General features: G+C 44.3%; 1 protein-coding gene across 1 annotated transcript in view; it reads left to right on the top strand.

Moving 5' to 3' along the window:
- PAK1 (p21 (RAC1) activated kinase 1) overlaps positions 1-22,635 on the top strand; it is a 357,978-nt gene that overhangs the window by 189,941 nt on the left and 145,402 nt on the right. The window contains exon 4 of the mRNA XM_086933892.1: positions 1,415-1,515. Within this exon, the coding sequence (XP_086790018.1) occupies positions 1,415-1,515 (101 nt within the window). The remainder of the gene's footprint in view (positions 1-1,414; positions 1,516-22,635) is intronic.

Here is a 22,635-nt window from a genome sequence, read left to right as displayed (position 1 = left end):
TTGTAAAAACTCACAGAACTATTACCAGGGTCACTGGAATTATGTGGCGGAAGAGCACCAACATTTTGCAACAGGATGGACTAAATCATGCAGCCAGAAAATCTACATTGTGCAACACAGTGCTGTACTTTTTTGACAGTATTGCTTCTTTTGTGATTGGAAAGCATAATGCTGCCTGGGCAAAGATTATGTGGCATTAGTGTTTTTTTTTCTGGTAGGAGCACTATGGCCCCCCAGAACATAACACACATTTATAAAAGTAAAAAATGCCTCATAATATAGAATTTCTGCATCATCTGCAGATTTTCGTATAAAAAAATGTTTGCACCTCAAATGGGCCAACACAATCCATAGACTCTTTTTATTTTGTTTAGGAAATGTTTGGTTTCCCATGGCGGACGCAATCATTCCCCCCCCCCCCATCCAATGAAACACATTTTCTAAAACAAAAAACAATTAGGGCCCACAGGGGTCAGCCTATGTGCCAGTTCCATTTTTGTTATTTATTTTTTCTTTCCCCCTGGGACAAAAACCACTAATTATTTTCAAGTTTGTGCCCTCGGGTGTGGGAGGGGGGGTCAGGCCTTGACCACAAGGGACAAACCGCAAATAAGGTCCCTGTTAGCCTAGTGGTTTACCTGACTATGGATCGCAGTTGCTTTACGATCCACAGTCAGAAAAATATGATGTGCGAGATAGGCCTTTTTGGAGAGCGGAGAGACTCCCCCTTCCATCCAATGTCTCCCTGAAACCTGGGGAGGCAATATGGCCCTCAAAACGGAATTGTGGTCTTCGCTCCTGCCTGTGGGAATCTGTGCTGTCAATGCAGAAGATGAGTTGACTGACGTGGAAGTGATCCCGCGTCTCCCCAGCTCTTTTTTGGAATCATCTGATGCTCGCACTGAAGGATCCTTTGTAATCCTCCCCAGTGTCAGCCATTGGACGACAAACCGACAGGGGAGGTAGTGCGATGGCCGACACCCACATTAAAGGGGATATTGCTCTCTCCCTGTTCACTAGTTGTCTTTTTCTTGTAATGTTGTTTTTATTCTCAGGAGTTCTATTTTCACAGTTTGTTCTTTGTAAATTGCACTGAGACCTTTGTGAGAAAAAGCTAAGCTATATAAATGTCCCATCTATATAGCTGTGCTGTGTAAAAATCATAAATATCATGAAAGTGATCCAGAGCATTTATATCCTCTTCATGAAAAGAAAATAGCTGCATGGCACACTGTACATCTCTCGGCTTCCTGGATCTTTGTTTTAACGAGACAAGAGACGAGGCTTGATCTGACTGTCAGTATACTCTAGGCACCACCACAAAGAGCCTTGCATTTGCATTCAGGTCTTATTCTTGACGTCTCTGCCATGAGCAGCTGTGTGTTTACAAGAACATTTCTTTTTTCTCCGACAGCAAACAAAAAGAAAGAAAAAGAACGGCCAGAAATTTCTCTTCCTTCAGACTTTGAGCACACCATCCACGTTGGCTTTGATGCTGTGACGGGGGAGTTCACGGTAAGTCATATCGAGACGCGTTAAACATGCATGTAATGTATTTTTTTCTCCTCACACCTGTGTCTTAGACTTGTCATACGGTAAGTATGTTGCTGTTATGCACACATGTAGGCCTAGAATATAATATCTTTCTCCAATTCTTGAGTAATTAAAATGTTTACGGGTACATCTGTGCAATTGGTGTCACCTGAGCACATGTACCCTGAAGCCCCCTGGCTAGACAGTCTAGGGGTAGGGACCTGTGGTATGCCATTTTCAAGTGAGTGAGGCAGGATCTACAAATATGTTTTTGAAGTGTTTGCTTCTGGTGCTATGGTTGTTTTTAGATGAAATTGTGTGGTGTGGCTCCCAAGGGAATAGCGGGAGGAGCATGTCTTATACATAGGTGGGGGGCAACCTACATGCACACCTGTGCAGTACTACTATCAATACAACCAGGCAGTGTGTAGCTAGGATAACCGACTCCGCCTGTATGGTGGAGGCCTAACAAACATTAGCTTTATGGATTGCGGGAAAATTATTCTAACGTTTTCATCATGGCAGCCAGCCGAACCTCCCTCTGCAGTATTAGGAAATACATGGTTTTGGCATGCTTCTCCTCACATGCACCAGTGCGAGAAAGCAAGATGTTATCTTTTGGGGCATTTCATGAGTGGAAAAATAAAATTCCATTTTCTGCATGCTTTTATGGTCAGACAGTGCGGACAAGAGACTTCTACCGCACAGTTATAATTTTCTTATGCAGAATTGATATTTATTTTTTGCTTCTATCTTTACCTGCAGTTTTAGGTTGCTAAGTGACCAAAGAAATTGTGAACCAACACCATTTCACTATATCCACATATGGGACATTCAACAGAGCTTATCAGGTTCGCCTGTTGGAGTGTTTTGTCACAGAATTAAAAGGAAAGAATAAGACATTTTGTTAATTTAAATAATTGGTTTAATAGATGAGGCAGACAGCCCTACTCAAGTTATAAACACAATCCTTGTCGGGGTGAACCACAAAAGTTGCTAAATAATCCTGTGCTTTACCCTCTTTCGGGTAGCTTGGCACAAACACAGTTTGGCTTAACATAGAGGACATTGGCAAGAGGATGTGGCCTAATGGCAAGGGCGGTCGATCTCAAAACTGGGGAACCAGGTTTGAGTCTCAGCAATGATGCTCATCATCCTGTGATTCTGGGAAAATCACGTAATCTCCCCGTGCCTAACAAAAATGAATGTGTCCTTGTTTAATGCAACTGGTGCTCATATAAAGCGCTCTGATACTTGATACATTTGGGGCAAGTTTGCACCAGATAATACTCCACACACAAAAAATGTGTGAAGTATTCATGCTGGGTTCAAACAATAATTAGCTAAACCACAACACAAGAAAATACTCATACCAATTTGAAAAAATAGAGAATATTTAAATAATTACAATCCCATAACTATAACTGGAGCTAAGAATGTTTTATGTTTTACGTGAAAATAGCACCAAGAAGCACACCTCGCCAATCATCGGTTATATGGTCACGCTGGACCAGGTCAAAGTCAAAAGTTAAGGCTGCCTGCAATGAAATGCAGGTCGGATACAGGGACCAGGTTTGTCCTGGTAAAAAGTTTACCTTCTAACTTGGTCTAGTTTTCATGCGAGAAGCACTCTTTCACGTAATTGTCTGCGGTCGGGATGCCAGCTTGATCTGAAGAGGGACTTGTCAACGGCAGGTGGCTACAGTCCAAGGCCTCGGTTGAAACCTCGCCTTGGCAGTGCGGTCATCAACGGCACGACGAGCTGGTCAATGATTGGAACTCCGCGCTGGCAGGAAATGCGGGCAGTTGTTGTTGATGCAAAGAGCTCTAGGTGGTGAAGTATGGGCTCTGTATCCTAAAGAAAGGCACATTTGGTTGAGGCACAAAAATGACAACTTTCTGAAAGTGGTATTTTCAAAATTCTAATTGAAAGTGGATTTTAAATTACAGTTCAGATGAGTGGAAGACTTAATACCCTAGCTGTTCAGAAACTGAGATTATCACTTATTAAGCGTAATAAGGTAACCCAGTGTTAATCAAAGGGTGAGTAGCCTTGCTACAGTGAAAAACGACTTCGGCGGTTTTTCACTGCCAGGACATATCAAACTTACACATGTCTAACATTTTAAAATACCAGGTGCCCTGTCATATGACCTGTTAGAGACTTCCTTAGGGGTTACTTATGAGTATGAAAAAGGAAGGTTTTCGAAAAGGCAGTTTAGAACTGCACTACATGCTGCATGGAGGCCTGAGACACGTTTTACAATGCTACTTTAGTGAGTGGCTCAGTGAGTAGTGCAACCCACTAGTAGTATTTAATTTACAGGCCCTGGGTACACATAGTACCATATACTAGGGACTAATAAGTCAAGTAAATAGACACTGATCAGGTGTACACCAATTTTACCATGTTTAGAAGGGAGCGCACAAGCACTTTACCACTGGTTAGCAGGAGTAAAGCGTGCAGAGTCCTAAAACAAACAAAAACAGGCTCAGCAAAAACCCGGTTAGGGAAGGCAAAAAAAAAATCTTGGGTGAGAAAAGGCGAAGTCCAACACTTAAAAATTGAGAAAAATTTCATATATATATATATATATATATATATATATATATATATATATATATATTACCTACTGGCGGTCGCCAGTAGGTATATATAGTTAGGATTTTTTCCCTATGGCATTTCTGAAAATTCTATGTCTAATAACTTTGGCGTTTGTGGACGGAATCGGCTGAAATTTTCAGGAAAATGGCACATTTTGTTTCTGAGCAGCTCCTGAAAATTTGGGGGGGGTTCGTCAAGGGGGGGCCGAGAAAAAAGGGGGGTCCCAAAACGCGTTTTTCCCATGTTAATTTCCATAGGGCGGTTGGACTCACTTTTAGCCCGAACGGCTGAATGGATTTCCACGAAACTTGGCAAAATTGTAGGGACTGTTAGCCCGATGTGCCTTTGCTAGGTCTCAATATATGTGCTTCAGTGGATTTTGAGAAATTAACGTTTAAATCAAGATATATATCTGTAACAGCGCTCCGGGCAGCGATCCGGTTAGCGAACTTTTCGCGTATCGGAACTTTGCGAAGCGAAGCTGATTGGCTCTCCGGTGTCTGTCAACATTCTAAACAGTCCGGAGCGGCCGCCATCTTGTCTCTCGGTAGGATCGAGAGACAAGAGGAGGCCAAAACAAAGGGGGAAATGAAGGAAAGGGGGCAAGGTAGACCCCTTCTGACCCCCTAGGATTGATGAGGGGGATATTATAGAGCCACGCGGTAAAGGTGCTTCCTGGTACGTTAACCGGGCAGCTAACCGGCAGCGTAACGGGAGTCCGACATATTGTGTTTTTTGAACGTTTGTGATATGTGCACGTGTGGATTTTGTCTAATTAAGGTTAAAAAAATATATATATATCTTTAAGCGTGTTCTGGCGCGCTTACGTTTTGGGTTTGGTTTGCGCTGCAGAGACGATACGTCACGGTTATGCGATGCATCATGAGGCGTCTCACGGGCTACGTGATACGTCACTTAATAAAGAATATATTTTACAGCTATAGATATTAGCTTTTAAAAAACCAATGAAATTCACAGAAAAAACCATAGGTTATAGACCATATATAGTTAGGAATTTGCATTTACAAAACCTTGAAAATTCACTGAAAAAACCATAGGTTATAGACCATATATAGTTAGGGATTAGCATTTAAAAAACCTTATTTTATTTGCACAAAACCATTGAAATTCCATATATAGTTAGTTGCACTAACTATATATCGCGGACCCGCAATCCACTGCTAATGATGTCACATATTACATCATTCATGACATGGTCAGTGACATCACTGATGACATCACTGATGACATCTCAAATGACATCACTGATGACATCACTGATGACATCACTGATGACATCTCAAATGACATCACTGATGACATCACTGACATCTCATTTGACATTACTGATTACATCACTGATGATATCATTTATGTGATAATACATCTTCAGACTCTAATATAACCTTAGATACACTCAGTGTAAACAGGCACTCACAGACTGTCACACATCCATGGAGTTACTCACACACCTAGTCAGTCATGCAAAGAATCAATCACATCTCCATTTCCTCAACTATACAGTTATACACACCTTACTTATTCAAACATATAGTAACACATATTTACTCTCTTATACAATCCTTGATACAAGTTCACAATGATTCATACAGCCACTCACACATTCACTGGCTCTTATGTTCAGTTATTTATATATGTCAACTCTCACATGGAGTGTGTTTTACATATGTACTTACTTTGACATGTAGCACTGAGATATCCATTCACTCACCAATATACTCATGCACACAGTCAACTGTCCATACAGCTGTTTCTACATGCACTTTTGAACCCATACACCTAGGGAATCAACTGCTCACACATCTATGCACAGAGTTATACACCTCCCAGCCACCCACACACATACTCAGTCTCCCATACAAAAACTTGGGCAACCATTCAATAACCCATATAGTTACTGATATAGCTACTGATTTAAACATGCAGCAGTTTACAGAACAACATAAATAATGATTGCCAAATTAAGACACTTTAATCACTAACCCATACACTCAGTGAGACACATTTAATCATTCTCTCATACAGTCAGTCATGCACCTACTAAATCCTTCATCCAGACACTTATACATCCACTCATTCTTCAATATGTAAGACATATTTTAACTTTACAGAAACATACAGTCACTGGGTGTTGTCATCAGTGATGTCATCAGTGATGTCATTTGAGATGTCATCAGTGATGTCATCAGTGATGTCACTGACCATGTCATGAATGATGTAATATGTGACATCATTAGCAGTGGATTGCGGGTCCGCGATATATAGTTAGTGCAACTAACTATATATGGAATTTCAATGGTTTTGTGCAAATAAAATAAGGTTTTTTAAATGCTAATCCCTAACTATATATGGTCTATAACCTATGGTTTTTTCAGTGAATTTTCAAGGTTTTGTAAATGCAAATTCCTAACTATATATGGTCTATAACCTATGGTTTTTTCTGTGAATATATATATATATATATCGTGAATGTCCAAAACGATACTGGTGTGTGGTCTGCACAAATAGTAACCTGCTCTCCCATGCCTTCGAGGTAATATGGATTTATGAAAGATGTTTTAGTGAAGATTTTCGGAACCCTGACCCTGGGTTCGCGAACACTCTGGCAATAAATGGTTAAAATTGTGCCCCACATATTCAGCAATTCATGCTAATATGGTGCTGAGCCACCATAACCTGAATATTGTATTAAAAGGTTGAGTTCCCAGTTTATATAATGGCTGGTTAAAAAAACAAATTTGTTCGCTGATTTCAGTGTAAGACATCTAGCAGGGTGGCTGGGTGGGTTGACTGCTCGCTGCCGGACCATTCGGTGACCTGCAGGCCACGAGTTTGAACCCCGATGGATTTGATTCAGCTTCCCCCTTTCGAGGTGAGTAATCATAGGGGCATTACTTAACTTTGGCTGATAATAACAATGGTTACCTTCAAGCGCTTCGAAATGACATAATGAAGTGCTATGAAGTGGTAAACGAAAGCAAGTTCTGTAGTAGAAGCAACCAACGAACCATGTCAATGGTTCAAGGCCGCTGCAGACAAACTGTCAGCCTGCTGCTCCACCTCCAAGGCCAGGAGAAGTTCAGAGATACAAAAATCACTACTTCTGAAAAACGCCTACACTTTGGCGGAATTTCTGCTGACCTGCAAGCGCATCGACTTCAGATGCCATCTCGCGGGATTCTGGGACTTGCTCCAGAAACGGCGAGTGATTTTTCTTCTTCTTGTGCCTGTCATTGTATTGCTGTAAGCCTGGAGGTTTTGTTCTCTCTGGCGGCTCCAAGTGACAATCGAAAACTGCTTTGTCAGAGCAGAAAAACTGCCAGGGCAGAACGAATGCAATCCATCAGCTCGAGATGCCTGCGGGATGACATCATCTGGCGTGAGCGTCCCGCCGCACAGGGGGAGGCAGCGTGCTCTTTGTAAGGCAGCAGCACCTGCAGAGTTTGTAAACATGAAATTGATGGGTCTTTGGTTGTATTGATTCACATAAAGAGTTCTGGGAAATCTTCCTTTAATTACAAAAACTGTCCTCTCTTTGGTGCAATTTATTGTTCGTTCGTAAACTAGCTGGAAACAACGTTTTACTGTCTTGTTTGCTCCCTGCAGGCCCTCTTCAGGCGTCCTTGAATTCCCTTTGCATTCATCAGGAATGTGCAAACACCGTGGTCTCATCCGAAACAAATGCAGACTCCTGCGCTCACAGTCAGCTCACGAAAAATAGCCCGCCCCCCAGTGCCTTCATTAATGTAGCCTGTCGCCGCTTAGAGGCCATCACTATTGTCCTTTTTACTGAAATGTCTAATTATTTTGCTTTCTTTAGGAGATGCTGCTGCCTCCGAAGTTTAGCCTATAGAAGGCAACTTTCCAAAGTATTGTAATCGACATCCTTGGTACTGTTTATCTGGAGTCTGGTGCAGACATGTTTTGCTGGTGTTGTCAGTGGCATATTAGGTTTTAGACTGCTGAGGATTGAGGCTCACTTTAATTTCCTCTGTAGGGATGTTTTCAGATGCGTGCAAATGTCTGTACCCAGAAAAATAGGTTTAACCTGACTTCTCTCTGCATAAGTATAAATTCACACTAAGTCATAGGAGACTTCACCCACTGTTTTTTAGGCACTTATTTCATGTTTTGCAAACAATACAAAATCTTAGTAAGCAAGTCAAACCACAGATCAAAATGTACAGAAAATAAAATAATGGCAATTCGCAATCAAAACCACGTAGGTCATATATACAAAATATAATGCAATTGTAATAATACAAAAAATTCACTCGCATTTAACAGTTGATCAACTGCAAGCCTAGCATTGCATTGATATCCTTGTCCACTTAACGTAAAAACAATTGATGCATTCCTGCAACTCTGCGAGCATTATATAATATGAAGATCTTTCTCATGTTATTATATGGTAAACCCAACATCCTTGGACAACGTCTTGTTCTATAGGGGAAGCCTTTCTGGCTTAAATCACATAATGGATGCCAGAACATCTGAAGCTCAGAAATCCTTGTTTGCCCAGCTTTTAATATATCACACACACTTTTTTTTACCTACTTCATTTAAAAGATAGTCTGAATTATTTTAGTGAGTTTGCTAGCTTAATAATGGTACCACCAAATGACCAAGTCTGTTAATGTATTTTTAAATATTTAAAAATGTTAAAAAAATATTTTAAGCTGTTATCTATATTGTTGTATAAGATGGTTTTATATTTCCTATTGTTGATCTCAGGAAAGGTCTAAATCAATCATCAAAAACTTGAATATCTGAAGTTTCCGTTGAACAATTAGTTCCATAAACTGTCGATTGATACCTTGGAGAAAAATATAGTCACGAGCAGGAAGCAAGACCTGTCCCAGTATAGATTTGCTTAATTATTGTTGTTCATTGGCAAAAGTTGTAGCTTATTTTCACCAGTTTTAGGTCTTGCAATAGATTAGTGGAAGAAACCAGCTATAGAATTCTGTAATGAGGCTGCCTCTATTTAAGGTCCATAGGCATACCCGAAAAAGAATTACCTGTAGAATGCTTATGAATTTTCTGACAGATCGAATCCAAGTTGGCGACATTGGAGTTTTATAAGTAGGGATCTATCTTCAAAGAATGTGTACATTTGCTGGCTGATAGACCTGGCTTTTTCAGCTGGGTTACCCCCAGACCTTTTGCTCTTTGGCCTCCTGTTTTTAACCTGTTTTTGTTGGGTTTATGAATCTCAGCACTTTACCACTGCTGATCATTGCCAAAGTGCATATGCTCTCCCCGTAAATTGTGTTTATGGATTGGCGTTTCCATGATTGGCTTATTTGATTTACTAAGTCCCTAGTGCAGTGCACTGTGTGCACCCAGGGCCTGTACGTTAAGTGCTGCTAGTGGGCCCACAGAACTGGTTGTGCCACCCACACAAGCAGCCTTTCAAAAGGTGTCTCAGACCTGCCACTGCAGTGTCTGCGCACAGTCTCTACTGCCATGTTGACCTGGCAAGTGCACCCACTTACCAGGCCCTAACCGACCCTTTTATTACATGTGAGTCACCCCTAAGGTACCCCTGTAAGAAGGGTGTAGGTAGTGTATGTGCAAGGTAGGACATGTACTGGTGTATGTGTCATGTACTGATAGTGAAATACAATGTATTTCGTTTTTCACTATGGAAAGGCTATCTGTCCCATAGGATAGAATGGGAATATATTTATAACATCTTTTAAGTATAACTTCCCAATGGGACAAGATAGAAAGATGGAGTTTAGTATGCCTGAGGTCAGAATAGAAGAATGCATCTTTTAGTAAAGATGATTTTTTATATTGTGCGTTTGAAAATACCACTTTTTAAAAATTGAGTATTTTCTTGCTTAGCCATCCTGTTTGTGGATTGACTATCTGGCTTTGGAGTGACAGGGGCTAGGGATGTGCATTCTCTCAGACAGCCACTGGGTGCAGGGGAGGTTTGAGGTGTGTCCTGCCTTTCCTGAAGGAGTCGGGCTGGGCCTGGGCTGCATTTAGAGTAGTCGGAGGAGATGTGCCTGCACCTGAATAGGCCTGGTTGCCTTGGACAATGCTGTCTCCACCTCCTGCCAGGAAGCTGGGCCAGAGAGGACGGAACTGGTTTGGACTGAGCACAGAGCCTCTCTGCCACAAGAGAATAAAGAGAAATTTAGTATAAATATTGGGGCCCAGACCCCAGGACTTTAGATTACTTCTGGACTCGAGAAGAACCTCTGCCAAGAAGAAGAGCTTGGAAAACTGAAAAAGAGGTACTGCACCTTTGCTGTGTGGGGTTGGCCTGCAGTGGCTGTTTCTGCCAAGGAGAGGACCAAGACTTTGCTGTGTATCTTGCTTGAAGAAGATCCCCAAGGGCTTGGTGTAGACCGTGCCTCCTATTCTGAAGTCGCAGGCACACAAAGACTTAATTCCCTCTGTCCTCCTGCACCTGGGACTGCTGATTCATCTGCCACGGAGGGAAATAGCAACACCAACGTAGAAGAGCAACACGGCAAACTGCAACGAAGCCGTGAGCACCCCTCGTGAAGTGCATGAAACACTGACCTGCCTTATACCGTAGCCCCGACCTCACAGACGCCCGTGCTACATCATCGCAGATCCGATACCAGACGTGGGTAACATCACAAATCCATTGACCCCACATCGTCGTAAGGAACCAACGCCTAGATGCCACAGCAATGTCACCTCTTCAGCAGCAGTAAGAAACTGATGCCTCACCTCCCCTGCATCGCAGTAAGGAACAGACACCTCACCGTCCCTGTGGTCGTAAGGAACGGACGATGCCCGGTGCCAACGAAACATCATCTCCCTGACGCCGTGCACCAACTTTTATTTTCATCTTTTACCAAGGTACTATTCTTTGGGGTCTGTGTGACTCCAGGCCAGATGCCGTGCACCTCACGGTTGGCGCCATACTTAAGGATTTTGAGCTGTCACAACGTTGTAATCGCCCCAGGTGGAGGTATTTGTTATCACAAGCTTTATTTTTGTGAATAACTTATTTTTGATGTATGGTGGATTTTTGTTGTTTTGGTCTTGTTTGGTTTAGATAAAGTTTGCTTATTTTTCTAAACTGGTGTGGTGTACATTTGTGGTGTTTTCACTTTGTTACTGTTTGTGTGTACAAATGTTTTACACACCGCCTCTGAGATAAGCTTGTCTGCTTGTGCAAATCTAAAAAGAGGGTGAGCAGGGGTTGTCTAAGGGCGTAGCTCCTTTACCCCAAATAGATAAAAGAGTCCCTACTTGGACAAAGGTGCAAACCATTGCCAACTAGAGACCCTTATTTCTAACACTGGCCCACATGCTCGCAGGGCCCTGTCTTAGATGTGTAGTTGTCTGGTAGATGTGAATGCCTTTTTGAGATGTAAAGGGCTATGGATTGCCATGTAAGGAGCCTTAAATCTGATGTATTGCTTTGTTAGGAGCCATTGCGAAGTCCTCATAGCTGGGGTGTGGAGATGTTATTCGTTCTCTTTAAGCTGAAGATGAGGTGAATGGTGTGACTTTGTTCCTGCTGTCTTTTTTTGCCTGTTTCTTGGCAAGCCAGTTTAAATTCTGTTGCTGTGGGTGATGCACAAAATAAACGAAAGTGATTGTTTGGAATGATTGAGGCTACACCCCAGGCCATTGTGCTTTTTTGCTCATTGTGCACCTCGGGTAGGAATAAGCCGTGTGTAAATTAGACTTTGTCCTTCTTTAGTAGGACCAGTCTTAGCTGCCAGGTCTGGGCCCTTCTAAACTTGAGCACAAGCAACCACATGCCAGTTTCGACCTTGTTAGGCTTTGTCCGTGAAGTATAGCTTGATTTCTGTGGTACATTGAGAATGTGACCCACAAATTGTCATACACATCACACGTAGGGCATAATACTGAGGAAAGAAAAAGTGATGGGTGGAATGCTTGAATTTATTACAGTCACTGGTACTTATTCAGGGCTGCATCCCAGCCCATTGGGTACATTTGCCCACTATGCCACCTCAGACAGGAACCAGCCATATGCAAATCAGCCTTGCTTCTGCTCCATTAGGAACAGTCTGGGCTGAACATCCAGGCCAGGTCCCTTTCCAATAGGCCCACTTTCAAAAAGAAAGAAAAAGAATGTCTAGTAGTTTCTCTTCGTTCAAACTTTAAGCACACAATCCTTATTGACTTTGACACTGTGACTCCTCCCAACAGAAACCAAGCACCCCTGGATTGCTTTTGGTTTATTTAAGCCTCGTCAATGGGGTATAGCTTATGTCCTGTGGCATAGTCCGTATGGGATGCATGTCTGGGCATACATGATGCTCTTAGAGCTTCCCACACGGAGGAAACATAATGTAATCGGTCTTGGGTTGTTTGTGTTCGGGCTTGGATGTTCATATTGGAGCAAGACCAAGACTAATGTATATAGGAATGCCTCTGTCTAGAGTGACCATAACGGTGGACTCGGAAAGTAGCTGAGCAATCAACAGTGGCTGAGGTTGTTTATTGCTGGAGGCAAGTCATGGTCACTCGATTACAGTAGGAATAGATACTACCATCTAAAGAATAGGAGGCGAGAACCTTACAAGAACCGTAGATAGAACCGTAGATAGCAAAAAGGTGGCCTTACAACATCATTAATTTGAGGCAGAAAAAACTGAAGAATTGAAGGGAAGCCCCTGGTTGAAAGCTTAGTATTAGATAGAGGGGGGTCCTCACAAATGGAATGATATCTAAAACTACAGGGCTTGGTAGCATCAGGTCTCATTTGATTCTGTTCATGCAGTGGTGGTTTTCATTCAGCCCTGGTTTTGTGAGAGGCAGCACACTACTGATGCTCCCCCAACCCTCTCAAGCATCTTGAAGTGTCTGACAGTGAGGGGTTTGAAACCCAAAGGCACCATAAATAACATTTAACACATGCCCTGGCTGTTCTTAACTCATAAACAAAAGTTCTTTATTTGCAGGTAATAAAACTCGGATGTAGTATACACCAAACAGAGATAAATGTAAAAAACAGAAGTGCCCATTATCTTCTGGGCCAGAGTTACCTTCCCAAACACTAATGTAGCTCACTAGCATTAAGCGTTGTGCTTCAGTTTCACATTGAGGCATTCAGCTATTTATTTTGAAGGTTTTATATAGCGCAAACCAGACTCTTGCGAGTATCAGAGCGCTTTACAGGACAAGTAGAGTATAGATATACAATATATTACGATATAGGATAACACAAAATAGGTAAGTTATACATACGTCTAGATCAAGAGAAGACGGTGCTAAGCCAGGGGCAAACAACAAAGATAAAGAGAAGGGCGATTATGAACGAAGAGAAGCAGGTAATACAGTGCAGTGAGTAGTCATAGAGTTCCCGTTAATTGAGCCATGAGGATAGCTTTCACTTCTCTTTTGAAGGAGGCAGAGGAAGAGTTCATTCTAGTTTCACTGGGCAAAGCGTTCCATATCCTCGGAGCCATACCAGAGAAGGATCGGGTATACGTTTTTTTCTTGGCAAACCGTTGAGGTTGTTGGAGAAGAGTCTTGGCACACCTGGAAGCTCTGCTGCCCGCCGAGCGCACCAATTTCTGAGCTAGGTATTGTGGGGCGTTGTGGTAGAGGGCCTTGTGTGTCATACAAGTGATTTTTACATGATCTCTGGCTTCAAACGGTAGCCAGTTGAGGGATCTCGGGTCTGGGGGGTATATGGGCGTTTCTCTTAGAACCTGTGATGAGTCTCGCCGCTGAGTTGATCGTGCCTCTTAGCCGGGCTGTCGATGACCTAGGGAGTCCGCATAAGGTTACTGCTCCATATTCCAGGCATGGGATAACTAGGGCTTGAACTGCTTGTTTGAGATCGAAGGCGGGCAGATAGGGTTTCAGTTTTGCAGGGTCTTTAGGTGGAAGTTGGCTCTCTTTGTTGAGGTGCTGATGTGTTTCTGCATCTTAAGATTACTGTCCAGCGTTACCCCTAGAGATTTTGCTGAGTCGACTATGAGCGGTTGTCCATTGAGAGCTGTTAGGTGCTTCATCCAGTCTATGATAGTGTGAGTTTTATTAGGGGGAGGGATTACAAGGAATTCCGTTTTGAGGGAGTTGAGTTTCAAGTGGGTTTCGGCCAGCCAAATTTGGGTTTTTTGTAGTGTGGTGTTGAGTGATTTGATGTCTTCCAGAGATTTGATTTTGATGTATATTTGGGTGTCGTCCGCATACATGTGGAAGTGTATCTTGGAGAGGCTGAGAAGATCAGCGAGCGGTTCCATGAAAAGGTTGAATAGGGTGGGAGAGAGGGAGGAGCCTTGTGGAACTCCAAGCGTGACAGACGAGGGGATGGACAGAGATTGGTTGACCTTGAATCTTTGGGATCTATTTTGGAGGAAAGAGGCAAACCAGTTAAATACACTTCCAGACAAACCCATTCTGTGTTTCAGGAGATTCAGTAGGTTGTCATGTTTGACGGTGTCAAACGCTGATGACAGGTCGAGTAGGATTAGAAGACCGGCTTCATTTAGGTCAAAGATTTTTAAAGCGTTGTCTAAAATATGTGTCATGGCTGATTCTGTGTTGTGACCTGCTCTGAAACCAGATTGAAATTGGTTCAGCAGGTTGAAACAAGCAATGTGACTGTTCAGTTGTATGTCAACGCATTTTTCCAGGAGTTTGGCTAACATAGGAATGTTAGAAATCGGACGATAGTTATTAGGGTCTGAGGGGTCGGCTGTGGGTTTCTTTAGGATAGGCGAGACCTGCCCCGTTTTCAGTGTGTCTGGAATGGATCCTTGAAGCAGGCAAGTGTTAATGATCTTGGTCCAGAGGGGTAGAAGGAGAGGAATGAAGTCCTTTATGTAGTTTGCTGGGAGCGGGTTTGTGAAGTGATTGGAGGGTTTCAGCGCGTTTACGTTTTTAGTATGGTATCTTTACTGTAAGTGTTGAAGTGGGACCACAATGCATTGTTTTTTAGTTTAAATAACGGGAGGTCATTAGCTCGGGCCCCGTCTAGGGACTGAGATGGGCTCTCTTTCAAGTCTGAGATGGATATTAGGTCCTTGAGTAGATCAGATTTAATGGATTCTGTCTTAGAGGCGAAGAAGGAGGCAAATTCATCACAGGTGGGAATAGAGAGAGGGTTGGTGTTGACGACATTAGGTAGGCTCTTGGTTTGGGCTTTGATAAGATCGAAAAGTTTTTTGGGGCGGTTCTTGGCAGGGTCTAGTTGAGATCTGAAGAAGTCGGTTTTAGATTTTCTGATTTTTCTAAAATAAGCGTTTCTGGAAGTTCTGAGAAGTTTGAGGAGGTCAGTTGAGGGTGTAGCTCTCCAGCATCGTTCAATTACTCTAAGAGAGCGTCTATCATCATTTAGCCTCTCATCGTACCATTTTTTGGAATTCTTTTGTGGAGGTTCTCTTCAGTTGCAATGGGGCAATTTTGTCTAGTTTGTTTGTTCATGGAGTGAAAGTAGGGATTTGTCAGCCCCTGAACATCAGCCAGGTCTTCCGGAGGACTAAGAGGGTTTAAGTTATCTAAGGCTGTGAGGTCAGATCTGACGTTTTTAAGATTTTTCTTCCAGATCTTGGTTGTCGAAGGTTGTGTAGGGAATCGTGTAATGGTTTCCGAGATTTGGAATGAAATGACATGATGGTCAGACCATTCGCAAGGGAGTATCGAGTCGAGCAGGGTGGAGTTTGCTTTGGAGATTATTAGGTCGAGAGTTGCAGCCTTGTCGTGTGTTGGGCTGTTACAAATTTGGTTGAGATTGAGGTCTGTGAGGAAGGCTTTGAGGCGGTTTACCCCAGGGTCGTACTGGTAGTCCCAGTGAAGGTTGAAGTCCCCTAAGAAAATTTGCTTAGAATGTTGGTTGTCATTTGAAGCTAGAATGTCTATGAAGAGTTCTATGAACATGAGATTATCTCCCGGAATATGGTAGAGGGCGTGTAGAGTGCTTATTTGGTTGTTGTTGGCGATGTTTAAGCATAGGTATTCGCATGATGATACTGAAGGGGCATTGGCGTTGGTCGCTATTAGGCCGATCTGGTGTATGCATGCTAACCAACCTCCAGGCCTGTTGGTTCTGTAGAGTCTGGTAATGTTATAGTTAGGGGGTAGCAAGATGTCCATGATGGGAGTAGATTTTTCATTTAGCCAGGTTTCTGTTAGGATCATAATGTCTGGTTATTCGTGATAAGTAGGTCAGCTATATCGGTTGCATGTCTAGAGGCGGACCTGCAATTTAGGAGGATACAGCTTATCCGTGGCTGGGAGATGATTGTGGTGGGTTCGGTTGTGATGGGGATTCTAGTGAGGTTGTTTTCTACAATGCCTCTGGAATTGAGTCTGGTGGCTCTATGCTTGTTGATCAGAATGGCTGGTATTCGGGAGTCTGTAAGCAGGCTAACTGGGCTAACTGGAAGTCCCACACTCTGAGGAGGGTGAGGCTGCAAGTAAGAGCGTAGGAGGGCCCCTATATCTGAGTCAGATAGAAGGTCCCCTGATAGGGCGGGAAATGGCATTAGGGAGAGGGATTGTGCTCCAACGTGGAAAGCTGTGAGCTTCGGAGTTTGCGGGAGGATGATGGATGCGGCTATAGATCTTGGGGGTTGGGGACGGATTGTATTCCTGTTTAATGCAAGAGGTCTTGGTTTGTTGTAAAATAAGGTTGTGAAGGGTTTGGATGTCCAATTTGACTTGTTGAAGGGTTAATAATATCAAGTCAAGTCTGGTGTCCGGCGTGATGGTTTCATTATTGGGAGGGTGGACAGACAGACAGATTGAGCTGTGCAGTGGCAGATAGTGACTGAGGGAACTGCTAATATGGCTGGAGAACTACAAGGACTCCTGCCAAAACTAAAGTCTTCAAATTATTACCACAGTTAATTCAAATGGGACTGTAACAGTTCTTGAAGTTTTAGTTGCATTGATTTTGTTTTAATGATACCGAGTAATGTGCTGAGGAATGATCCTTGATGTACCTTCTACGAAACACAAAGATGCCCTAGCAACATGCCAGCAAAGGAATTACCTTCTGCAATAAGCGTACGTTTCTGTTGAAGGATATAGTAGTGTTTTGTGGATGATCTGTTTTATGGTGGGCATTAGTGGACGCAGTAAGTAGTATCCTGGAAAACTAGCAGCCCATTGGCTACATGGTGTGGATATTAGCCTATCAAGTTGCCAGTAAACCATGAATGGCCCTCGAAGGGCACTGGTTGTGGTCTCCTCCTCCCCCACATGGCAAGAATAATGACTCTTCCCACAGGCTTCACTGACAGTGCACCTCGTGCATGGAGGAGAGTGGTGAGGCGGCAGCACCCATACTTCCAGTTCTGTTATCTTCCCTCCTGCATTGCATATGGGAGCTCCTTAGTTTTTTTTGTCAAAAAATTAGCCGAGTACCAGTTGGTGATGCCAGGACATATCTCCTGAGGCAGAAATATCTGGTGGAATTGGACCAGTTGCAGGTACTGCAGTTTTTTTTTAAATTCTTAATTAGCCCACCAGTCTTGGGTAGACATGTTCCTGGGTTGATAAGCTCATGCCCAGGCCATCCAGCTCTGCTGGCTTCCCTGGCACTGGTTTCAGCTTACGCAGGAAGGTGTACAATGGCTGCAGGCTGGAAAACCAGTAAACATAAGATGCTAGTCGGAGATCAGTGGAAGGTGGGAAGAGAGGAGTTTTTTTTCCTGTGGCAGGGAGAGCCCTTCTTCAAATACCTTTATTCGGGGATGCAGGAGCTTAAAAGCTGAGCTGCCCATCCACCAAGCTTTATCTAACAATAGGAGGGGGAGGAGAAAGGTGTTTGTAAGCTGGTGTTTCCAGTAGGGACAATACCAGCTCAGTGTGCAGCAACCACGTGTGGACTACCTTGGACTCCGACATTCACCTGTCCATCCTTTTATATTGAGATTGTGTACTGCAAAGGCAGCCTCCAAGTGTGTCTTAGACATGATGAAAACAGGCTGCTATGTTTACTTTATTGACAATGTCAATAAATGACCTCTGAAGAGCACCATCTGTGATTGAGGCTAATCGGATTGAGTCGCAATTTACGATCTACCTAATAAATATTTATTAGGTAGTCGTATTGCGATTTAGTCAGACGCGGTTTTTAGGTCTCGTGACCTACAATGCGCGCAAGCGCATTGAGGGAGCGAGAATTCAAGTAGCCAAAATCCTTGTCAAACCAAGGGCTTTCTGCTGCGGTTTTCTTGAAGTTCACGTGAATCACGTGAGCAAACAAGCATGCGCATTCACGGCCTACTTTCAGTTTCCCGGCAAGGGCTTCTCCTCCCCTAATTATTCATGGCCGGCCGCAGGCCGGCCGTACTTTCAGTTTCCCGGCCGCTCACAGCACATCAAAGGGCTTCGCCCAGCGTGCGCTCTGCGGCTTCTCTTCCCCTATGCCTTTTCTTTCACACGCAGCCTCCTCTCGCCCCCTGCAACGCTTCTGCCTCCCCCCTCACCCACTGTCTTCCTAGTGACCCTTTGTAAAAGAGAACGCTTTCTCTGCCGCGGACTTCTTGTTAAAACTTGAGGCATGCTTCAGGATAGAGTATGGCGGCTGCGCATTTCTTTTGTAATGCCTGGTTCACCGAAATCTATCAAAGCATGTGAACAATGGAGCCCGTTGGTTGTAGCCCCTCATCCCTATCCCACCCCCGAGCGCCACGCTTTACACTTGAGCACGGTGCCCGCTTTCAGATTAACAACAGCGGTGCCGCTTTCAGATTAAGTTAGTAAGAAACAACGGTCCTTGACAAGGAGGAATTAGCAACTTAGAATAATTATAGGCCACAATAAGCACTAAAAAGAACAGGAAGTCCAGCCGGACTTCGAAATTTATTCAATAATTAAATAGGACAAATCAACCAGAACCACAAATAAAGCAGTGGGACACTGTCCTGTATCCACAATACTAGACACACAATACAAAGTACATGAAACTAAGGATTTTCAGGCATTCAAAAGAAACAGGAGCAAAAAAGGTGATCTTACAATCTGATTGCTTCACATATGCGGGAAACACATGATTTTTTGGCACATGATAGTGAACTAGTGCTTAGACCACATATTATGTCGACGGCGTTTCGATCCAGTTATAAATAATGGATCATCATCAGGACATTCAGTGTTTGCCTGAATTTAAAAGCCTGTATTGACAGGAGGGAAGGGAACATATAAAATACAATTAGACAACTGTGTGACTCATAGAACAGTTTAGCACGAAAACATACCATGCTCATAAGTGCAATTGGTCATTCATGTGAGAGGGTGTCAGGCATCCAGTGTCAGGCAGTCACGACGTTTTTTTAAAAAAGGTGAGCAAATCATGCCATGTCGGTGATGCTCATCTGTGTAGCATCCGGGCGACTGTGCTTGGCCGTGCCTTAAACATGCCATGAAGTTTCAAGGGTGTAGGGGGTGACAGGTGGTCGCGCAAAGGTACGAGAAGTGCCAAAGGCATTACATGAGGAGGGTGGAAAATTAACAACATACGTGCTCAATTGGCGTTGTAGTGACAATGGAGGGGCCAATAGGAGGCTTAATTACCTAGAACCGGTGGAGGGGGTGAATAGACTCCCAAGAGCGAACGGCCTGTCAGTTGATAGAATCTAGGCCGGCTAGCGCTGCGGTAAGGCGTGATAAGCCTGTGGGAATTAAGACATGGTAAGCTTGGATGACTAGTGAGCCTAGGGCGAATTGAAAGACGAGGGAGGAGGAGGCTTACCTTGCCCAACAATAGTCAGCCTCTGCGCGATTGGCGATTATAAGGACTGGTTGAGGGAAGAGGTTGGAAGAACCTGTAGGGGCCTAGAGCGAATAGGTCCAGAGTTGAGTAAGAATCCCAACCATGAATGGGGCTGAAGTAACTGATCATTTAAGGTGCTTACCTCGCGGCTTGGGTACCTTGAGGGGCGCGAGGATAGGAGAATTACTGCAGATGGCGCATGAGTGGCGCGTCAGTCTGCCAAGGTTGAGCGACTTCAAGGAGGCTTGGGCAGGTCGATATCTAGAGCCAAGATCAGAAATGGATTAAAAATTGCAAACGCTAAGATACGGGGAAGTAACAGCGTTGCAAGCCTAGCTAGAAGTGGTATCTTACCTGAGAAGCCGCCAATTTGAATCCTGGCTAGGATAACTAGGAAGCGCGAAGGCTTGCAGAATACCTCTGTTGGCGCGTAAGTCGTGAGTCTATCTCCCGGGGTTAGGAGACGTCACAGGAGCTTGGGCAATAAGGAACCTATAACCAAGAGGGAAAGGGTATTTAACATGCATGCGCTAGGAGACGGGATTTGTGACAGCATTGCGAGCCTAAAAGGGGCCGAAGCTTACCTATTAAACCGCCAATGTAATCTTGACCAAGGGGCACGATAGCCCCTAGGGAGGCTCCTAAAGAGAAATGGGTAAAATAAGTAAACCCATAACGCGCTCAAAGACCGATCTAGCCCAGGAAAACACGGGGGTTGATTTACCTTAGGTTCACAGTGGAACCGGTGAGCAAGACTTCTCGGTGCCGGATCGCGCCGTAGAACGCCAGAATCAGGGCGTGCTCGGTTAGGTAGTTGCCTCGGCCATATTGAAAGGGAATTTGGTACAGTTTGGCGGCCATGTTGGTGGGGCCAGGCAACATATGGTGGGAGACATCTTGGAGTGGTGTGCAATAATAGTGGGTGGGTGCACAGAGAAGGGAATAACAGGGTGAATTAACGATCTCTGGACATCATGCAAGTGACTTAATTAAACATTATAAGGGCAAGAGAATTAAAAGAGCATTCATAGTACATTTTTGTGGAATAACATTATCACAGAGAAGTCCAGTCCTTAATCAAAGAACCAAAAAACTGATTTCACAAGAGTGAGGTCCAGTCCTCATTGCGATTGAGGCCAGTTCGTATACTGTCCAAGAGCAGGATCATTTTAAGTTCTTCTCTGTTAAGCAAGAGTCCAATGTCACCTCCACGCGGCGGCAGCTTCACTGACTTAAGGACTGTCCATCGCAAATCATTGTCCGTATGTCCTTTGTCGGTGAAGTGATCCACCAATGGAGCGTTGGGTGTTTTACAGCGAATGCGACTGCGATGTTGGCAAATTCTTGTCTTAATCTTTTGCTTTGTTTGCCCCACATATATCATTTTGCAAGGGCAATGGATCAGGTAAATCACATCACTGCTATTAAAGTTTGTAAAACTTTTGCATTGAATAGTCACTTTATTAAATACAAACGATTTGCCTTCAATAGTGAACTCACATACATTGCATGATCCGCATTTGGCATGTCCCACTAGTGGTGTTTGGGTCCAAAGGGAGTCTATTGTGCTCAGAATAGGGGGGTTGGGTAGAGCAGCTCTGACTAGATGGTCTTTAAGGTTGGAGCTCTTTTTGAAGGCGAACAGTGGTCGGTCAAAATGCACCCTCACACACTATGCACCCTCACACACACTGCACCCTCACACACAGCTTATCTGTTATTTTCTTCATTTATTAGAAAGTTTACTCCCTTTAAGATCTGAACACAGCTGCCTGGTCCTGTTTATGGCTAATAGATCATGTCTGTAGCCACACTGCACCCTCACACACACCGCACCCTCACACACTGCACACTCACACACCGCAACCTTACACACACTGCACCCTCACACACACTGCACCCTCACAGACACTGCACCCTCACACACCGCACCCTCGCACACACTATTCCCTCACGCACAAACTGCACCCTCACACACACACTGCACCTTCACACACCGCAGCCTCACATACCGCACCCTTACACACCGCACCCTCACACACATTGAACACTCACACACTGCACACTCACACACCACACACACACCGCACCCACACACACACACACCGCACACACACACCGCACCCACACACACACCGCACCCACACCGCACCCACACACACCGCACCCACACACACCGCACCCACACACACTCTGCGCCCTCACACACTCTGCGCCCTCACACACTATGCACCCTCACACACACTGCACCCTCACACACAGCTTATTTGTTATTTTCTTCATTCATTGGAAAGTTTGCTCCCTTTAAGATCTGAGCACAGCTGCCTGGTCCTGTTTATGGCTGATAGATCATGTCTATAGCCACACTGCACCCTCACACACACTGCACCCTCACACACACTGCACCCTCACACCACACCCTCACACACACTGCACCCTCACACACACTGCACCCTCACACACTGCACCCTCACACACTGCACCCTCACACACCGCACCCTCACACACCACACCCTCACACACCGCCCCCCCACACACACAGCACCCTCACACACCGCACCCACACACACCGCACCCACACACACACCGCACCCTCACACAACGCACCCATACACACACACTGCACCCTCACACACACTGCACCCTCACACACACTACCCCCTCACATGCCACACCCTCACACACCGCACCCTCACACACCGCACCCTCACACACCGCACCCTCACACACCGCACCCTCACACACCGCACCCTCACACACCGCACCCTCACAC

This window comes from Lissotriton vulgaris, chromosome 8 (assembly GCF_964263255.1).
Source record: "Lissotriton vulgaris chromosome 8, aLisVul1.2, whole genome shotgun sequence".
NCBI lineage: Eukaryota > Metazoa > Chordata > Amphibia > Caudata > Salamandridae > Lissotriton > Lissotriton vulgaris.
This window is presented reverse-complemented; position numbering and strand designations above follow the sequence as displayed.